We start from the raw sequence: 22,102 nt of genomic DNA, 5'->3' as shown, positions 1-22,102 counted from the left end.
CACCCCGGATTGCAAACCCGTCGCCACCAGGAGCAGACTGTACAGTGCCCAAGACAGGACCTCCATCAGGTCGGAGGTCCAACGGCGTCTGCGGGACGGCATCATTGAGGCCAGCAACAGCCCCTGGAGAGCCCAAGTGGTAGTAGCGAAGACTGGGGAGAAACACAGGATGGTCACTGACAGCAGTCAGACCATCAATCGGTACATGCAGCTCGACGCGTACCCCCTCCAGCGCATATCTGACATGGTCAATCAGATTGCACAGTATCAGGTCTTTTCCACAGTGGACCTGAAGTCCGCCTACCACCAGCTCCCCATCCGCCCGGAGGACCGCCAATACACTGCATTTGAAGCAGATGGCCGCCTCTATCACTTCCTTAGGGTTCCCTTCGGCGTCACTAATGGGATCTCGGTCTTCCAGCGAGAGATGGACCGAATGGTTGACCGATACGGACTGTGGGCCACCTTCCAGTACTGAGATAACGTCACCATCTGCGGCCACGATCAGCAGGACCACGACGCAAACCTCCAAAAATTCCTCCAGACCGCCAAACTCCTTAACAATAAGGATAATAATGCGTGTTCCGCACCAACCGCTGATGCACCATCAATCCGGCATGAGACGAGAGGTAGTTCCAAACGACAGGCTTTAATACACTAGATACGTCCCCGACAGTAGACGTACAGAGAAAGGCCGACTGCCAACCGGTACGGGTTCTTATACCCCACCTCGTAGACGGAGCTACCTACCTCTCAGCCAATCGGAGGGGAGGCACATGACTAGCCTCAGCCAATTGCCAGAGAGGCACATGACTTGCCTGGGCCAATGGGCAGCGAGTCTTCTGCACCAATGGCAGCTTGGTTCTAGGGTACCGTAATCTCCCTCGTCATACTACCACAACCACTCAGCCATCCTCGGCTATGTCATGGAAAATGGAGTTCTAGGGCCCGACCCCGACCGCATGCGTCCCCTCATGGAACTCCCACTCCCCCATTGCCCCAAGGCCCTGAAACGATGCCTGGGGATTTTGTCCTACTATGCCCAGTGGGTCCCTAATTATCGGACAAGGCCCGCCTACTCATTCAGTCCACAGTTTTTCCCCTGACGGCTGAGGCCTGCCAGGCCTTCAACCGCATTAAGGCAGACATCGCCAAGGCCACGATGCACGAGGTCGACGAGTCCCTCCCCTTTCAGGTCGAGAGCGATGCATCGGATGCATCTGGCCGCCACCCTCAACCAGGCGGGCAGGCCCGTGGCCTTCTTTACCCGCACCCCCCATGCCTCTGAAATTCGGCACTCCTCTGTCGAAAAGGAGGCCCAGGCCATTGTGGAAGCTGTGCGACATTGGAGGCATTACCTGGCTGGCAGGAGATTCACTCTCCTCACTGACCAACGGTCGGTTGCCTTCATGTTTAATAGCACACAGGGGGGCAAGATCAAAAACGACAAGATCTTCAGGTGGAGGATCGAGCTCTCCATCTATAATTATGAGATTTTGTATCGCCCGGGGAAGCTCAACAAACCCCCTGATGCCCTATCCCGCGGTACATGTGCCAGCGCACAAGTGGACCGACTCCGGGCTGTCCACTCTGACCTCTGCCCCGGGGGTCACCCGGTTCTTCCATTTCATCAAGGCCTGCTACCTGCCCTACTCCTTTGAGGAGGTCAGTACCGTCACCAGAGACTGCCAAGTCTGCGCAGAGTGCAAGCCACACGTCTACCGGCCAGATCGAGCGCACCTGGTGAAGGCCTTCCGCCTCTTTGAGCGCCTCAGCGTGGACTTCAAAGGGACCCTCCCCTCCACTGACTGCAACACGTATTTCCTGAATGTGATTGATGAGTACTCCCGGTTCCCTTTCGCCATCCCATGCCCCGATATGAATTCTGCCACAGTAATCAAAGCCCTGCAGTGTCTTCACTCTGTTCGGTTTGCCCACCTATATCCACAGCTATCGGGGATCCTCTTTTATGAGTGATGAGCTGCGTCAGTTCCTGCTCAGCAAAGGCATCGCCTCGAGCAGGACGACCAGCTACAACCCCCGGGGAAATGGGCAGATGGAGAGGGAGAACGGGACGGTCTGGAAGGCCGTCCTGCTGGCCCTGCGGTCTAACAATCTCCCGGTTTCTTGCTGGCAGGAAGTCTTCCCCGATGCACTCCACTCCATCCGATCGCTCCCCTGCACGCCTACGTGGTGCACCCCGACTGGCACCAGGAGACAGTCTCCCTCTGGGACCTGGCACCCACTGGATCCCCATCCACAGCCCGCGACCTGACACTGCCCCCCCCCCCCCCAGTTGCCTCATTCACCCCTGCGCCACTCACCCTCCCTCCAGCAAACCACACCGCAGCCCCCACCCCAGTGAGATCCGTCCTCCCACTGGTCCCACTCAGGGTTGACGAAGACGAGGACAACACGCTCCCCGAGTCACAGAGGACCAAGTCGGCGCCCACATCACCACCAGGACTGAGGCGATCACAGAGGAGGGTCAAGGCCCCCGACTTAACTTGTAATGTTTTCCACCAACCCCAACGGACTCTTTTTTTTAACAGGGGGTGAATGTGGTAGTCACCACTAGTTGTATATTACATGTATTACGGCGCTGTCCATATACTAGAGGTACATGGGTAAATCCCTGCCTGCTGGCTCCGCCCAGTAGGCAGCGTATAAATGTGTGTGCTCGCCGGTGCTGCAGCCATTCTGGTTCCAGCTACAGGAGGCACCACATCTTTCTCAATAAAGCCTCAATTATTCCACTACTCTCTTCTTTGTGGTAATTGATTGTGCATCAGAAAGCAAGTGGTGAGGATTGCCCAAAAAGGCTACAATGGTTAAGTGAGTGGCCAAAAGCATGGCCGATGGAATATAGGCCTGCAGCGGGAAGCCAGGGGTTCCCATTTAAAAATCTACACACTTACCTGTCCTCCGATGATGCGTGAGACCTTCCTTTCCCTTCGGGAGCCTGGGGCCTCCTGGAGGGGTGCAGCTCCGCCCTCTTATGACAGTTTAGGAACGCCCACTGAGGGCAGGCATTAAAACAATAGGTTTAGGTAGAAAACAACAGGCAAGTATTTTAACATGTGTTTTAAAGGTATGTAGACATTTCTAAACAGTTTTTTTTGCTCTTTTAAACAGGCATTATTATTGTCGTTGATTCTTTTAAAGAGATTTTAAAACATTTTTAGGATTCAGGGTGATTATTTATAAATGAACATATGTTTGGTTACTTGTTTTAAATCTGTGAACCTATTTAAGTCTGCACTATATTATTATATAATTGTACATGTGGCATGCTTAAAATGTCTGTATGTTTTAATTTAGATTATGGTCATAAGATTTTAACAGCGCTACAGGGTTTTTTGCTGTCACTGTCCTTGTAACACCAATTTATTTTTGATCAGTGTTTACATAATCAGTGCAGTGCAGAAGAAAGCATTGCCATTCCAAAAGAGCACACTACACAGGCTCAGACCCCCGCCCTATCCTCATAATCATAGAATTATTGAATTTACAGTGCAGAAGGAGGCCATTCGGCCAATCGAGTCTGCACCGGCCCTTGGAAAGATCCTCCTATTAAAGCCCACGCCTCCATCCTATTCCCGTAACCCGGTAACCCACCAGACCTTTACCCCACCATTGGACACTAAGGGGCAATTTAGGAAGGCTTATCCACCTACCCTGCACATCTTTGGACTGTGGGAGGAAACTGAAGCAGCTAGAGGAAACAGAGGTGGCACGATGGAGCAGTGGGTAGCACTGCTGCCTCACAGCAGGGGCCCATGTTCAATCCCGGCCTTGGGTGACTGTGTAGACTTTGTACATTCTCCCCATGTCTGCAAGAGTTTCCTCTGGGCGTTCTGGTTTCCTCCCACAGTCCAGAAATGTGCGGGTTAGGTGGATTGGCCATGCTAAGTTCCTCTTAGTGTCCAGGAATGTACAGGTTAGGTTCCGCGGATCGGGCAGGGGAGTGTTTCCAGATAGGGAACTCTTTCAGAGGGTCGGTGCCGACTTGATGGGCTGAGTGGCCTCCTTCTGCGCTGTAGGAATTCTACGGTTCTATTTAATGGTTCTCAAAATCCCATGCAGACACAAGAGAATGTACAAACACCACAGGGTTACCAAGTCCAAATTGAAAATGGATCCCTGGTGTCAATGTGAGGCAGCAGAACTAACTAATTTGCCAATGCGTTAAATATGTTTCTGCCTTGTTTACTTAAGTTATCTTATTCACTTATAATTATCTCAATTAAAAGTTATGGTCTGATATGCCAATAAGACATTTGTAGAAGCTTGTAAAGTTTAACGTAAAACATTTATTGACAAAAATTATTTTATAAACACAAAACTTTGAAACCAGTTAACATTTAACTACACATCTTTATCATCTGAACAATGACATAAAACTGCTTCAACTTGTCCACATTTCTTGCAATAAAATGTATTTTCCCATTTAAACATAACGGTCCCATCTATTTGTAATGGGGAGAGAGGGAAAGGGGAGGGAGGAAGAGGACGGAAGGATGAAGAGGACGGGGGGATAGAAGGAGGGAAGGGGAGGGTTTTGAAAATTGTTAATTGACAAGCTCACTGTCCGAAAACAGCAGCTGCTGGAGTACAGTGTCCTGACATACATCGCCTCTCACATCATTTGGGAGGTCCTTTGATAGAATGCTCATTGGGGTGGGTGATTGATTTGCTGCAATACCTGTCAGACAGATAGTTCACATTAGCTTACAGGAGGCTTCCATATACCAATTAAGGCATTAAACTTTGTTAAAGCAGTTGAAATAGTCACTGAGGCTTCGAAGGATGAGTATTACATCAGGGAGACTTGTAAACAACTCAGCATAAAATGCTTCGCTAAATCCAAATGAACTTTACCTGTGAATCAGCTGGGAGGACAGGCGTGCTAACATTAGTGCCCTTGATGGAGTCAGTAGTACCAGTATCCAAAACCAACTCCGCTTGGCTGCTCAGATGCTTAGGATGTCATAGTCTGGTCCGCCAAAGCAAATCTTCTTCAACCAGCTCAAGAAAGGATCCCGAACAAGAGGAGGAAAAAGGAAGCTCTTCAAAGACACCTTGTTGGCTCACCTCAAGAAGTGAAACATAGATGTCAATACCTGGGAAGCCTTTGTTCAGAAGAGACCTACTTGGAGGAGCTTCCTGATTGAAGGGTCACAATTCTTCGAGAACACCCAATGGCAAGAGGAGGCCTGGAAAAGGAGCTTGAGAAAGGAATACCTACGAATTAGCATCCAAGGACCGATCCCACCTTTTGGACATCCCTGTGGCTTCAGGATCAGGTTCATCAGTCACACAAGGACCCACAGACCCCCTGACCAGTAACACAGAGTATTTTAGGTGGACAATCAAACCCGTTAGAGAGTGGTGACCGCATTCTATCCATTATAGTTTTAATGGAATTAACATCTTCAAGATAAACCAAAGTTTTTAATAAAACATTCTTTCCCCTTCTGTGTCTTCAGACTCACTTTATACAGTAAAGTACCCTTTTAGTGGAATTAACAGCCTTATGACAAACCAAAGTAAAAAAATATATATCTTCCTTTCATTTTATTTGCATTTTAAACATATGTATAAACAATAAACACTAATAACATAAAACTTCAAACTACCAAAATATGTCTCCTGATGTCTCTTCACTCTGCTAGACTGAAACTATTCCGTGTAAATTAAAAGATGTAAAAACTCACCCAACATCCGGGTAAGTGGCCCAAGTTAGGGCTACAGCTGGACTATTTATTCAACAGCGCAAGCCTTCAAACAGGGGAAAAAACTGCCTGGAATTTAAATGCAGCGTGCTTTCAGCATGCATGCCCGAAAGTCTACACTTCCGGGTCACTAAGCCACGCCTGTTCTGTACACCAGCAACTTAAAGTCGCAAATCCCACAAGAGGTTATAGATAATGTCGGAAAATGTGAAGTTGTGTCCTTTGCTCATGAACCCAGGTTCAATTCCAACCTTGAGTGACTGTCTGTGTGGAGTTTGTATTTTCTTCCCGTGTCTGTGTGTGTTTCCTTCAGCTGCTCCTTTTTCCTCGCACAGTCCAAAGATGTGTAGGTTAGGTGAATTGGCCATGATAAATTTCCCTTTGTCTTCAAAGATGTTCAGGTTAGGTAGAGTTATGGAGTTGCAGGAATAGGCCAGGGAGAGGGCCGAGATAGGGTGCTCGAGGTTCAGTGCATACTTGGTGGGCAGAATGGGAATTTTGTGGTACTTCCATGACACGTCTGTTAAGAATAAAGGAGCTGAATATTATTTAAATGGAGAAAGACTGCAGAAAGCTGCAGCACAGAGGGATTTTGGAGTCATCGTGCATAAATCACAAAGAGGTACGTTTAACAAGTTAAAGGGAATGCAAATGCAATGCCTGTCTTTATTTCACAGGGAATGGAGTGAACAAATAGGACATAATCTCAGGGTGAGGGGGTCGCCCATTTAGTACAGAGATGAGGAGGAGCTTCTTCTCTCAGATGATAGTGCACTTTCACACACACTCACTCACACATGCTAACACTTGCATGCACACACGCATAGACTCACAGCAGTGCACACACTCACATAGGCAGGGACACTGACAAAAGCATGCACATTCACACAGTGACACAGGCACACACTCATTCATACACACAGTCAGAAACACTCACACATACCGTCATGCGTGTGTCCCTTTAAGAAAGGTTTTTGCCTTGTCATATGGCTTCAGTGATGCCATTTTGTGGGTGGAGCTGGGCTGTGGCTGTCAGGTGTTTGGGTTTCAGTTTCAATTTGATTGCTTTGGGCAACAGAAGGAGAGATGTGTAATTTTTCCCTGTCTTTCTATGTTTTCATTTTCAAAGCTGTTCCAGTAAAACACATTAGGTGTGGCTACCTGCCGTGGTAACTTTAAAGATATAGGGCGGGATTCTCTGACCCCCCCGGGGGGGTCAGAGAATCGCCCGAGGCCAACGTCAAGCCTGCCCCCACCGTGTCCCGAATTCTCCGCCCCCCCGAGATTCTGACAGATTCTGACTGTCAGACCTCTCCCGCCGGCGTGGGTTAAACCACCTACCTAACCAGCAGGATTGGCGGCGCGGGCGGGTTCCGGGGTCCTGGGGGGGGGGGCGCGGGCGATCTGACCCCAGGGGGTGCCCCCACGGTGGCATAGCCCGCGATCGGGGCCCACCGATCTGCGGGCGGGCCTGTGCGATGGGGACACTCTTTTTCTTCCGTCTTCGCCATGGTCTTCACTGTGCATGCGCCGGTATGATGTCAGCAGCCACTGATGCTCCGGCGCATGCGCGGACTTACGCCGGCCGGCGAAGTCCTTTCGGCCCCGGCTGGCATGGCGCCAAAGGCCGTTCGCACCGGCCGGCGGAGTGGGAGCCACTCCGGCGCGGGTCTAGCCCCTCAATGTGAGGGCTTGGCTCCTAAAGGTGAGGAGAATTCCGCACCCATGGGGCGGCCCAACGCCGGAGTGGTTCATGCCACTCCGACACAGCGGGACCCCCCGCCCCGCCGGGTAGGGAAAATCCTGGCCATAGTTTGCTTTCCAGAAGGAAATGCTGAGCAGCACAGAATGAGAAATTGAAGGTGGAGTCTGTTAGCAACCAGCTTAATAGTGAATTCAAAGATCTGAGCATCGATCCAGAATTGAATCAGTTAATCTAGGGATTCTCTGAACTCTCAGCTTCACCTTTCATAGCATCTGCCCTTCTCCATGATGTCAGTGAAATATCAGTAAATGTTGAAGGAAACTGCTGTTAGTTGGCACTAAGACCAGCCTTCATTTCACTGGACTTGGAAACAATGTCATTCTCTAATAAAGCTACTGGTCAAGGCAAGGGAGAATCCAAAAAAGGACAATGCTCAACAGACAGAACAAGTGATGTTTTTAAAAAGACTCCAACATCCTAATGAATGGTTACATTGATCTTCAGAGATACACCTTTGCTCCATTTCAGCAGTATGTTGGGAAATGGAAACTCCTTTTGGACTGTAAGTCAAATTTTATCACGGTGAGATTTTAAAATGTTAGCAAATAATATTTGAAATATCGTCATTCCCAAAGCACTTTCTACAATATCAACTTGCTGTTCCAAGTCGTAACATTAGTTGCTTGATGCTATTGCTGATCTCCATTGGTGAGAATTGGGCCACTTCCATTTCATTTATATTTAATTGCAGCGTATTCACTGGGCTCCTCAATCTGGAGTTGGATTTCAGGTTTCCGGATGTTGGAGATGTTCAGTGCTGCGTACAGAACCTCCTCACATTGAGCTGGTTTTGATGCAGCCCCTGGACCATCAATATTACTGTCCAGGCCTTGGCTCTGTAACAGAAAACTGGGTTTAAGACTTGGAGCCAGTGGCGTGGATGTGACTGTAATGTCTGTACCAGAATAATCTGCTTTATTCAATCTCTGATACCCACATATTCTTCATACTCATTTGGTGGAAAACAAATTCCCTTCATCTGCCGGTCAAAAATGGACTGAGTTCACAGGCACATGATGTACATCCCTTGAGTTTGGGGGGGGGTGGAATGTAACCAGTTTCACCCTAATCCTGATGTACACCCTTTATGTGTTGCTGCATCAAGCTGTGTGTAGATCCTTGGTAGGCAAACAAACAGTCCGGATTCCCCGTGTGGGAGACTATGTTCCTGCTAGGACTGAACAGCGTGAGATCTACGCTCTCACTGCTGAGGCCAAAGGTAACGATAAAGAGCCTGACAGCGGAGCTGTTTCTAAGCTCTCCACTTACACACATATACTGCAGTTATGAAGGTGGCTCACAGAAGACCTGCCCCCCCCCCTCCCCCCCCTCCCCCCCCCCCCCCTCTCCCCCCCCCCCCCCCCCCCCCCCCCCCGGTTCGGGAGTCTGAGGTGGACCCATAGCTACTATATGTCAGTGAGGGACACCCTTTCCCTAGGGTGGGCCGCAGACTCCTGAACTCCTGCCCTCCTGAGCATTCTCGTACCAGCCTCCCCGAACAGGTGCCGGAATGTGGTGACTAGGGGCTTTACCCAGTAACTTCATTGAAGCCTACTCGTGACAATAAGCAATTTTCATTTCATTGCCTGGCAGGTGGTGGCAGCCTCACCAGGAGGAGACAGCTTGTGATCCTAAGGAGTGGGCGTCACAGATGAATCTTCTGCCCTGAGAGGGGCAAAGAACCAGGGAGGGCTCCAAAGGCCACAGTACAGCTGTCCTCTGGTTGGCGTGTGCTCTGCTGATACCCTGCGTCCTCTGCAATGGGGCAGCACTTCTGAAGAGTGCTAACACCTGTTGGGCCCCTGATTGAGCTTGGTCACATCCATTCCCTTGATTAAACAGCTGGGTTAAAAGGGCGGCCAGAGGGATGGTCTGGGTGTGCTCCAGTTGACCAGAGACTCTCTGAGCATTCAAAGGACATAGGCAGCATCCAGCAGTGTGAGAAGCCAGGAGCCTGTAGGTAGCACCAAAGGGATGCATTTAAATCACATACTACAACATTGGCGGTCTGAGTCAGGCCACCCCAATCCCGAGGGGACATCCCAAGTCCACAGACCTGGCACCACGTTGTAACCCATTACTGCCACCAGCATGCACAGCCACCCCCCCAGTAGGCCCGGCAGGTTTTGATTTTTTTTCAGAGTTTTTCTAGCCTCCCGTTCCCACTCCGCAGTCATGGCACCCAGTTCCCAGTTGTAAATACTTACACTAACCTGCGCCTGTGAGACTTCCAACTAAGAGGCGCAGAGCATCATGAAAGGGTAGAGCATGATGTTTCCAAGCTGTCAATGACATTAGAATCCATGCAAATGACAGTGTTGCATGGATCTGCTGGTGTGGGACGCAAACTTCAATATCACGGCCAGCGACGGAATGGAGCATGGCTTTTGAATCGGTGTCAGGGGCAAAACAGATTGATTTCCATTTTGTGAAATTCTCCACCCGATTGCAATTCTCAATTCTGGCGCCACAAAATGGAAAATCCAGCCCCAAGTGTCACTAACTCTGAGGTTCTACCTGCCCCTAATGTTGCAAAGGGTGGATCTGGCCCTGTTGTCAGGGATTATGCTGTGCCACCTGTTTCCCACAAAAGAAATTAAGAGTAACTCCTTTGATCACAAGTCCATCAGGCAGTGGTTCCGCACCTAATGGCCTCTTGGAAAAGGAGATGGTGGATCCTGTCGGCTGGTTCCATGAGCAGACTGGCAAGGTCATTTGGCAAAATGCCTCATCATCAGAACTTTCAAACCAGCACCAACACCTGGCTTGTCTGGTGGGGAGAAAAGTCCTTCACTGCCAGATCTTTCTTAAATGCCCAGATTTATATCCCATTCACATGTTGCCCTCCAGATCAGTGTGGTGGGAAGTGACTGGTGTCCACCTCCTTCTGGAATGGGTCTTTACAAAAAAGGTCTGGAGTGAGAGGAGATGGTTCATGTCAAGGTTCATCCGAGCAGCTCCATGACACAGGACCCTGTGCCCTATGGGCTGCTCCCAAGGACAGACATCGAGACAGACATCGACTGTTGTTGGTGGATCATCAACTCAGTGAAAGGCACTCTTTAATCTGATATTCCACTGCAATGAATTGTCCCTGACCGGGTGTTGCAGACTGACACATTCCAAAGTCCAGGACTATGTGCTGAGGGAGGCACTAAGGCTTGGGGCAGCTGCCAGAGAGGGGCAATGGGGAAGGTCGCTGTTGAAGACCTTTCAATCTTGATGAATTGAGAGGAGGAGAATTGTATAGAACCCTCTCGGGCTGTATAACACACATTGAATGCATACAGTGAATAATACGTTTAACAGTATTATATTGAAGTGTGGCAATTACCCACTTCAGGTATTTGGGGGTGCTGGTGGTTCGGAACTGGGCCTGGCTGCACAAGTTGAATTTTATGAGCTTGGTGGGTGTGGTGTTCTCTGCATTGCGAAATTCAGGATGGTTAGCGTAGTGTTCACAAAGATCACAAAATAGCTTGAACTTGAACAAAGCTATAAATTTATTAACACTACTAAAGAACAAAGAACCAAGAACAAAGAAAAGTACAGCACAGGAACAGGCCCTTCGGCCCTCCAAGCCTGCGCCAACCATGCTGCCCGTCTAAACTAAAATCTTCTACACTTCCAGGGTCCTTATCCCTCTATTCCCATCCTATTCATGTATTTGTCAAGATGCCCCTTAAATGTCACTATCGTCCCTGCTTCCACCACCTCCTCCGGCAGCAAGTTTCAGGCACCCACCACCCTCTGTGTAAAAAACTTGCCTCGCACATCTCCTCTAAACCTTGCCGCTCACACCTTAAACCTATGCCCCCTAGTAATTGACCCCTCTACCCTGGGAAAAAAGTCTCTGACGATCCACTCTGTCTATGCCCCTCATAATTTTGTAGATCTCTATCAGGTCGCCCCTCAACCTTCTTTGTTCCAGTGAGAACAAACCAAGTTTATTCAACCTCTCCTCATAGCTAATGCCCTCCATACCAGGCAACATCCTGGTAATCTCTTCTGCACCCTCTCTAAAGCCACCTGTTTGGATTCGATACATACTTCTAAATAATACAATGTTGACTATTAACATATAAACTACTCATCTACAACTAATCTTTATACTGTTATAAACTATGATCTGCTCTTACTCACACTGCCTGCTTCTAGATAACTCCTGCAATACTCTCTCCCACAAGGCTTAGCATCAATGCTGTATATATCATTGGCAGCCGGGTGCAGGCGATAAAGATTGATGCTTTTAATTTTTATTCCAGTGGTAACTAGGTTTTTTGCCGAAGGCGTTTTTTTGTGAGGGTCGAAGGGTTGATTTTGTAGCGAGGATTTGTAAGATGGTGCTTCAGAGAGGGCGACAATCGGGGAGTTTGGCTCTTCCAAATCTTTTGTATTATTATTGGCCGATGAATGCCGAGAAGGTGGGGGGCTGGAGTAGGGAATCGGAGGCAATGTGGGTAAGGATGGAGTCAGGCTCTTTTAGGGGGACAGGTTTGCGGGTGCTGGCAATGCCACTGCTCCCATTTTCCCCAGGGAAATATTAGGGTAGCCCGGTGGTGGGGGCCTCGCTGACGATACAAAGGCTGTTTCAGCAGCATTTTAATTTGAGTTGAAGCTGATGCCGGTCTGAGGGAATCATCTTTTTAAGCCATCGTGATTGGATGCTAAGTTTCAGGTTGGTGGCGGAAATGAAGGACTTATTTTTGGAAGGGTGGTTTGCGCGTTTGGAGATGTTGACAGAGAATTTTGAGATTCCGTGGGGAGGGGAGGCCTTTAGGTATATGCATGTACGGGACTTTGCAAGGAAGGTTTTCCCGACATTTCGGTGACACAGCCCTCCTTGTTATTGGAGCGGGTATTATCGGTGATGAGGTTGGAGAGAGGTGTCATATCGGTGATTTATGGAAGGACTTTGGAGGAGGATATGCCATAGCTGGAGGGGGTTAAGACCACATGAGAGGGGGAGCTCAGGGAGGCACTGGAGAAGGGGTTGTGGTGTGAGTCATTGCTGAGGGTGAATGCCTCAATCTTTTGAGCAAGGCTGGGGTTAATATAGCCAGAAGTGGTGCACAGTGCACACCTGATGAGGTTGAGGATGAGCCATTTGGTGGAGTGGAGGATATTTGCGAGTGGTGTGGGAGAGGTCAGGTCAATGATGTACATATGTTCTGGTCCTGCCCAAAGTTGGATAAATTTTGGAGGTCATTTTTCAGCACCATGTCAGCATTCCTGCACGTAGACATGGAGTCCAGACCCCTGGGGGCCATATTTGGTGTGTCGGACCTGCAGGAGCTGTGGACAGGAGCGGGGGCAGATGTTTAGGCCTTTGCCTCACTGATTGCTTGCAGGCAGGCCTTGTTGGGGTCGATGTCAGCTTCTCGGTCCTCTGCCTCTGCATGGCTTGGGAACCTGTTGGAGTTTCTGCATTTGGAGAAGGTTAAATTTGCTGTGAGGGGGTGATTTAGGGGTTCCACAAGAGACTGGGTCTGTTTATTCTACACTTTACAGAGTTGGTTACTGTCAGCTGTTATGAGGAGAGGCTTGATTCGGGGAGGTGTGGGTTGCTTTCTTAACATTATTGGGGTGTTGGCTGATGAAGGTGCGAGGGGGTCTCAGTTGTTTTTGCATTTATCTATTTAAATAATGTAATCACATTTACACCATTTGTAATGACCATTTTGAAATGTCTGTAATGTTTCTTTGACCGTATTGAAACACCCCAGAGTGCACCTGATCTATGTAGAAAACGTGAATATTATTGCACTATGTTTGATAAACATTTTGAAATGTTTGTTATGTTCTTTCAGACATTTTACGAGTAAAGTATAATTTTGCAGAAAAAAAATTCTACGTTTTAATAGGGACTCAAATTTTCTGGGCAGGAAATATCCATTAAATATTCACCAAGACAATGACCATCACCTCCAGTCCATTGTTTAATAGCCCAGTAAAGCAGGGTTTTACAATACCCTTTTAATAGTTGGTTTGATGTTTACCTGGTTAACATTTGTTAGAAACAGATTTATAAGCAATGCGGTATCTCCTTTGAATATTGGTCAGTTTTATTTCCCTCCCTTACCTGGGTGTTCAATGGGTGTTGCAACATAGCGTAAGTCACCGAATCGTTGTTGGTTTCTGGGACACAAGCAATGGCACTTGTCTTATTCCTGGTCAGTAAACAAAATGAATACAAATCACATAATTGTTAATAATGAAGTTGAATATATCTACAAATGCTTAACTGTGGCTGGGTACTACACCATCAGGAACTTGGTTTCTATCGTTTGCTGATTAGCATTGACACAATTTGACGCCTGTTTAATTATTGCCTTAATACCTCCGTCTTTCCAAATGAAGATTTCTCTCCATCTAAGAAAACTGATCTTTGGGAGACTTTATCAATCAGTAGAGTGTCTCTTTGCAGGTATAGAGAGTGTTTCATCTGCTTGAATGTCAGGTATCGTCATTCAGCACATTAAGTTCGCATCATTTGAAGGATAAATCAAAACGTGTACACACTTAATACATGTAACCCTAACCCTAAAATATTAAAACATGCTGCTGTGCAGAGAGACCAGGGTGTGCTAGTGCATGAGTCTCAAAAAGTTGGTTTACAGGTGCAACAGGTGATTAAGAAGGCGGATGGAATTTTGTCCTTTATTGCTAGAGGGATGGAGTTGAAGACTAGGGAGGTTATGCTGTAATTGTATAAGGTATTAGTGAGGCCACATCTGGAGTATTGTGTTCAGTTTTTGTCTCCTTACCTGAGAAAGGACGTACTGGTGCTGGAGGGTGTGCAGAGGAGATTCACTCGGTTAATCCCAGAGCTGAAGGGATTGGATTACGAGGAGAGGTTGAGTAGACTGGGACTGTACTCGTTGGAATTTAGAAGGATGAGGAGGATCTTATAGAAACATATAAAATTATGAAGGGAATAGATAGGATAGATGCGGGCAGGTTGTTTCCACTGGCGGGTGAAAGCAGAACTAGGGGGCATAGCCTGAAAATAAGGGGAAGTAGATTTAGGACTGAGTTTAGGAGGAACTTCTTCACCCAAAGGGTGGGAATCTATGGAATTCCTTGCCCAGTGAAGCAGTTGAGGCTCCTTCATTAAATGATTTTAAGCTAAAGATAGATAGTTTTTTGAAGAATAAAGGGATTAAGGGTTATGGTGTTCGGGCCGGAAAGTGGAGCTAAGTCCACAAAAGATCAGCCATGATCTCATTGAATGGCGGAGCAGGCTTGAGGGGCCAGATGGCCTACTCCTGCTCCTAGTTCTTATGTTCTTATGTAAGGGAGAGTTTCTCTTTGTTAATGCTGTCTTTGAAATGTGTGTATGAGTTTCATACAGAGTGGTAACAGTGTGTTAAGTAGCAAACACATGTTACATGCAATAGGTTCACATCGTGTTCTTCAGTCGGATTTTCTGGCATTGTCTACACAGAAAATCAGATAGATTACTGTAATATCCTAAATATATATTCCAAAATTGCAGGCAGTACTTTCATGTACAAATAACAAACATTAACATTAAGGACAATCAAAGTTAGCCCATCATATGTGAACTTTATGCCAAAATATTCCTGCAATTAGTCTCTCCCTCCCTCCTTCACAGTCACTCCTGCAGATCCAGGGAGCGTGGCAGAAAGGGCGAAGGCTCCCTTTACCGTTCCTCTCAGACCTCATCAGATTGTCTAACCCAATCCAGGAGATTACTTGGACCAGGTTTTACCTACAACTATAATTGACCCCAGCCCCAGAAAGAACAAATGCAAATTGCTGGAGAAGGCAGGAATAGTGTTCTGCCCCAGTCACATCAGCTGACAATGTATTTAAAATACAAATTATCAGGGCAGCATGGTGGCGCAGTGGTAGCACTGAAGTCTCATGGCGCCAAAGTCCCAGGTTCGATCCCGGCTCTGGGTCATTGTCCCTGTGGAGTTTGCACATTCACCCTGTGTTTGTGGGTTTCGCCCCCACACCCAAAGATGTGCATGGTCGGTGGATTAAACACGCTAAATTGTCCCTTAATTGGAAAAAATGAATTGGGTACTCTAAATTTATATTTAAAAAAATACAAATTATTGATATTGCACATGTTAAATACAGATCATTAGACATTAGCAATATTTTTTCTCATTCATTTGGAAGTCCGAATTATGTTTTTAAATTTGTTTTCCGAATATTTTTGTCAAATTTAAGTGGACAAGTGTATCTTCATTCTGTCCTGTTTCATTCAAGGTAATAGACCATTTCATTCACACAAGTATGTCAGAGCTGATTGATGCTGTTGACGCTGTCTGTCCTGGTTTTTAACCAGACTTTAGGATTAGAGAGGGACCGAGTCTTTCTTTTCAAACACAAGTATCTCCTGTGGTTTCGTAAAATATCTTTGCATTCAGCGGTTTCTGAATTGTCCAATCCATTCAATTCCCTTGCTCCCAGTTGATCTATCTGAGTCTTTTAACAGCTCATTTTTATTTCCAATTTAGAAATTCAACCAATATCCTTCAAATGAACACACTGAAACTAAATAACTTGAGCAGAAATAAATACGCTTTGTGTCTTGAAAGTTATTTGAGAATACATGTATTAGTTAATGTAAGACTATTCTCTAGATATGAATAGTCATATAATTATTTTTTATACATCCTTCCATGCATGCACCCCAATTTGAGGCACTTGAATAAAATCCACCCTTTCAGACTCTTCAACCTTATTTGCAGCTTTTAATTTTCTCATTTGCTTCACCTTCCCCTGGTAGACGTACCTTCAATCATTTAGCCCACACTGGAATTACCTCCTTTTCACTTCCCTCATTTCCCTGAAGACCCTCCGCAAACAAATATCTTTGTACAGGATTTATCATCGCTGCAGCAGTACAAATTGTTGCTTCAGTATCAAGGCCCATGTGGTGAATGTAATATGATAATTCACACTATGTCTTTGTAAGCGCAGTAGCGTTATCCAACCACTAGGGGGAGTAGCTCTGGGAATGCTCAGGAGATTGTACAGGGCTCCACCCTTGGCTCCGCCGACGACTCCTCCCCCTAGTGCTGCTGTATAAATACCCTTGTCCAGAGTCAACCTATAGTTCACTGAGAGTTCATCAACGGGTAACAGGCTGGCTCTGTAGTAAGTCGATTAAAGCCTATATTCATATCGGAAACACGTGTCTGGTGAATTGATGGTTCCATCAGCCCACACCCACAACAAGGAACCTGAGGTAGCTTGAGGAGACCACTCTACATTAAGTGTGCCTAGGCAGGAGCCTCTCCTGGAGACACACTCTGCCTATCTGACAGTGTCATAAACATGCTCTCCTTGGTCATCAAATCATGGGGTGGGATTCGATTCCGCAGCTTCTGGCTCGAGAGGCAGGAGTGCCGCCAATGCGCCACGAGACTCTACCTTTACTGAATTATGTCCCTAAAGCTTTTCTCGTGTATTTTTGAAGCTTCTATATTTTCCAACGGAAACACAAACAGTGAGGTGACAACTGGTGAGTTGTGTTCGGTTGACCGAGGATATATGTTTGGAATGCCAGTGAGAGAACTTCAGTCCTCTCCCACCAAAACTTTTGTGGGATCCTTACCACCTGTCTGTGCTGAATGAGGGCATTTTGGGTGATATGTCTGTTCGGAAAGGCAGCATCTCTTACAATGTCCTGCTGCACTACAGTGTGAGCGAAGATTCTGTTTCTATACTTTATTCTGAAATCTAAATCTACAATTTAGCCACATGGAAAGAAAAGACACCAACCCAAGAAATAAAATAGAATTATTCTGATTTGCTATTTTGCTGTCTGGAAAATCAGCAACAGACCAGTGAGAGACTAACCAGGGGACCTGGACCCTCTGCCATTCCTCCTATTTCCCCACATAAGGACCTGGCCCCATTTGCTCTCCTTTACACAACACAAAGCTCCTTTCCTGGGTCAGGGAATCTCAGGGCAAAACAATTAAAGCAACAGCTCCGAAGATGCAGAAATCCTGGGGCCCAAAAGCCTTTCAAATCTGTGTTTCAGTGTTTATGAAGCTCACCCGTACCTCTGGACCTTCGCCACGATCACAATTAGAATGGTAACTGCGGCAATTGTTCCAACTACGATGACAATTATCCACAGGAAGTTTTCTAAAATATTCAAAAAGTACCTTGTTATTTCTTTTAGTTCTGCTGAAGGATCAATGGACACTAAACATTCATTTAATGCTGTCAGACCTGCTGAGCTTTTCCAGTGACCTCTGTTCTTTCAGATTCCAGCACCCACAATATTTTGCTTACCTTCTTATTCAATATTGCTCTGAATGATATGTGAATATATATACATATTTCATACATTCTGACTTTCAAAAATACAGGAGTTTCAATTATTCTATTTTTTTTAAATTTGAAGTGCCCAATTTCTTTTTTTTTCAATTAAGGGCTGTGGTGAATGTAATATATGTATATATATGATAATTCACACTGTCTTTGTAAGCGCAGTGGCGCTATCCTACCACTAGGGGAGTAGCTCTGGGAGTACTCAGGAACTTGTACTGGGCTCCACCCTTAGCTCCGCCCATGACTCCTCCCCCTTGTGCCGCTGTATAAATACCCTTGTCCAGAGTCAGCCTGAGTTCACTACGAGTTCATCAACGGGTAACAGGCTGGCTCTGAAGTAAGTCGATTAAAGCCTATATTCATATCGGAAACACGTGTCTGGTGAATTGATGGTTCCATCAAGGGATAATTTAGAGTGGCCAATCCACCTACCTGCACATCTTTGGGTTGTGGGGGTGAGACCCGCTCAGACATGGGGAGGATGTGCAAACTCCACACAGATAATGACCTGGGGCCGGGATCGAACCCGGGTCCTCGGCGCCATGAAACAGCAGTGCCAACCACTGCGCCACATTGCCGCCCTTGTTTCAATCATTCTATAATGTATTTAAAGAAACAAGGGTTTAATCTAATTTAAAAATCCTTGTTGTGATTTTGTTAATGTTCTCGGAACTCTTAACCATACAAGGATAGGAAACATTTGGTATCAGATTTGGAGAATCAGATGGCAATCCTTCAACGTTATTTTAATTTGAAAGAAAATGCAATGTTCAAGGTAGTTGGCAAGTTCCAGGTGACTGAATTTTAAAATGGATGCTGCTAAACAACTGTTAGTCTCTGATTGGCCACTGATGGCAAGTGAATCTTGTGCTAATTAAAGGTAGATTCAGTAGTGAATTGTTGAATTGAATTAGCTTTTGCTGACACTATTCGAGTTGAGTTAGAGACTGAGCAGTGACTCCATTCTCGTATTCAATGGACAAAATATGTACCTTCAGTGTGGAGCTGGAATTTGCTGATAGAATCACCGTGTTTGTTTGTTGCTTTACATGAAATCACGTTTCTAGTTCCTGTTGGTGGAAACAGCCTCAGAGAGCTCTCCACCAGGGACCTATTCACCAGGGCCCAGGAGGTGGTTTCCACATCTGACCTGAACCCTGGGAGGATTATCCCATTCAGTCTCCATGTAATATTTGCTGGTGGATTGGCTCTGACCGTGCAGGTACAATTAGTTCCATTTTCAGAGATGGTACAGATCGGGCCCGCAATTATTCTGGGTTTATCTGAAAAAGATGGAAACAATTATATTTTATGTTTCTAAACACAATGGGTGCAATTCACCCCCCCCCCCCCCCCAACACGCAAGTCCCAACACGCCGCCCCGGCACCCGCACGCGATTCTCCGACCCCCCCCCCCCCCCCAAACCGGCGCGCCGTGATTTACGGCTGGCCGCTCGGAAAATCGCCGAGCGGCGATTCTCCGGCCCGGATGGGCCAAGAGGCCTGCCCAGTATGACGGGTTCACGCCAGCGCCGACCACACCTGGTCGCTACCTGGTGAATGGCGCGGGAACGCTGCGGGGGTGCCCTGCCCTGTTGGGGGGGGGGGAGGGGGGATCGAGCACCGGGGGGGCGCTCAAAAGGGGTCTGGCCCGCGATCGGTGCCCACCGATTGGCAGGCTGGCCTCTCTGAAGGACGCACTCCTTTCCTACGCCGCCCGCAAGATCACTACGACATTTCTTGCGGGGCGCCCGCGGGGAGGACGGCAACCGCGCATGCGCAGGATGGCGCCGGCTAGCTTTCTCTGTTTAGAGAAAATCAAGTTCGCCTTGAGAGGGTCACTGTTAGGGTTCACCCAGAGGTGGCAACCGTTCATCGACTTCTTCGCGGGAAATTAATCGTCAGCAGAAGGGGGGGAGATTAGTTTAGCTTCGAGTAGGGGGTTAATAAAGGTGGGACCAGTAAGCAAGGGAGACAGCTTTTACACTGTGTTTATAGTTTCATGTACATTGTTTATTTTGTTGTTGTTACAATACCAAAAATACCTCAATAAAATGTTTATTAAAAAAAAAGAAAAAAAAAAGTTACACAAAATGTCAGTTAACTGAGTTAGCAATACTAAAGAGACAAAATGGCCTTTAGCTGAATTAGCCACATTCCTGAACAACCATTAGCTGGGTTCAGTTACAAACTGGTATAAATAACATCATTTAATTACAGACAGCAGAGTTTGTCAGGGAAACAAGGATGATTGATATTAAGGCATTTAAGAATAACAGGAATGCGGAATATTTGGCTAATGGTAAAATTATTGGTAGTGTGGATGAGCAGAGGGATCTCGGTGGCCATGTACATAGATCCCTGAAAGTTGCCACCCAGGTTGATAGGGTTGTGAAGAAGGCCAATGGTGTGTTGGCCTTTATTGGTAGAGGGATTGAGTTCCGGAGCCATGAGGTCATGTTGCAGTTGTACAAAACTCTAGTACGGCCGCATTTGGAGTATTGTGTACAGTTCTGGTCGCCTCATTATAGGAAGGACGTGGAAGCTTTGGAACGGGTGCAGAGGAGATTTACCAGGATGTTGCCTGGTATGGAGGGAAAATCCTATGAGGAAAGGCTGATGGACTTGAGGTTGTTTTCGTTAGAGAGAAGAAGGTTAAGAGGTGACTTAATAGAGGCGTACAAAATGATCAGAGGGTTAGATAGGGTGGACAGCGAGAGCCTTCTCCTGCGGATGGAGGTGGCTAGCACGAGGGGACATAGCCTTAAATTGAGGGGTAATAGATATAGGACAGAGGTCAGAGGTGGGTTTTTTACGCAAAGAGTGGTGAGGCCGTGGAATGCCCTACCTGCAACAGTAGTGAACTCGCCAACATTGAGGGCATTTAAAAGTTTATTGGATAAGCATATGGATGATAAGGGCATAGTGTAGGTTAGATGGCCTTTAGTTTTTTTCCATGTTGGTGCAACATCGAGGGCCGAAGGGCCTGTACTGCGCTGTATCGTTCTATCTATGTTCTATGAATGGGAAACAGATATGGGAGATTCTTGGGAGGCAAGGGAGGCGTGCACAGAGAAGTGATAAACAGCATCCACAGGACAAGGAGCATTTTTCATCCTTGCCAGCCCAAGATCGCCGATGCAGGCAGGAGAGATACTTTTAACAGTTAGTGTGAGTGACTTCTTCATGAAGTCAGGGGCTGGTAAGGTACCAACCCACTTTACCTAATGTCAAATTTAATTGGATATATAACTAATGTATGTAATCTATAATCAATGTTATTGGACAAGGTCCAGCCGAAATGGGCTGTGTAACTGTTTAGATAAATGTATAAGAGTGGATGTTTTCCTTTGTTCGGTGGACAGATGGTCTGGATCTTTAACAGACGCCATCTCCCCGCTGGTGAAATAAACCGTTTGAGGCAAGGACCAGAAGCCCCGAGAGTTGAGTGATTTCTTTGAGATTCTCTCCTGCTAACAGTTTGATGCCATGACTCGGATTCTTCAGTTGACCGATAGCGTCAGAGACCCTAGTGAGTACATTTACTCATTATAAGTATGTTATTCTCTAAATCTGAATAAGGATTGTAGACTTCCAGTTAACACAAATACTTTATTCAATGGGTTTGTTCTGTTTCCAGAGCTTAACTAGATATAATACAGTCAAGAGGTATGACCAGTGAAGCTGAGGTAAACTGCCTATCTGCTGTCTGTCTGTCTGCTGCTGCTCACTAGCCCTGTGCTTCTGGAAGAGGCGGATCCTCCCTGGGGCTGGACCCGTCTCTGATGCTGCCCTCTAGTGATGCTGTGGCTGTTACATCTGTCTGTAGTCCTTGGTGTATTTGCAGATGTATGTACAGATGTACAGATCACTACATCCCCCCCTTTTATTGGAAATGTTTTCTAGCCTGGCCTCAAGAAAACTGTACATAACAAGTGGTGAGAATATGCAAATCTGCACACCGTGAGAATGATAAAAGTAATACAGAAACAATTAACTATGTTGTGAGAAATGTCCATATTCGTATTGTGCGTATGTTGATGTGTCATTACAAATCTAGTGGTCGGGTGCCTTACGGCTTCTGCTGGAGTGTCTTAATGGTGGTAGTAGGGATGATGGTTTGATGTCATCAAGAGTACTGTCTGGCGTTGTGTGGTGAGGAACGTCCTGTGGACAAATGGACTCGGTCAGGTCCAGTGTGGGAAATACTGGCGTTGTAGGTCGAATCTCTAATAGATCCCGGCGGTTACACCGAAAAAGTACTCCCACTGACGAT

General features: G+C 46.8%; 1 protein-coding gene across 1 annotated transcript in view; it reads right to left on the bottom strand.

The window, feature by feature from the left end:
* Positions 1 to 8,171: 8,171 nt before the first annotated feature.
* Positions 8,172 to 22,102, bottom strand: part of LOC119974277 (Schwann cell myelin protein-like) — a 39,186-nt gene continuing 25,255 nt past the window's right edge. The window contains exons 5-8 of the mRNA XM_038813049.1: positions 18,819 to 19,109; positions 17,553 to 17,637; positions 13,583 to 13,670; positions 8,172 to 8,336 (exon numbers count right to left, since the gene is read on the bottom strand). Coding sequence (XP_038668977.1) covers positions 8,172 to 8,336; positions 13,583 to 13,670; positions 17,553 to 17,637; positions 18,819 to 19,109 — 629 coding nt within the window. The remainder of the gene's footprint in view (positions 8,337 to 13,582; positions 13,671 to 17,552; positions 17,638 to 18,818; positions 19,110 to 22,102) is intronic.

The sequence above is a fragment of the Scyliorhinus canicula genome, chromosome 12 (assembly GCF_902713615.1).
Source record: "Scyliorhinus canicula chromosome 12, sScyCan1.1, whole genome shotgun sequence".
In the NCBI taxonomy this organism is placed as follows: Eukaryota; Metazoa; Chordata; class Chondrichthyes; order Carcharhiniformes; family Scyliorhinidae; genus Scyliorhinus; species Scyliorhinus canicula.
The sequence above is the reverse complement of the archived record's forward strand: the minus strand, read 5'-3'. Positions and strand labels throughout refer to the sequence as shown.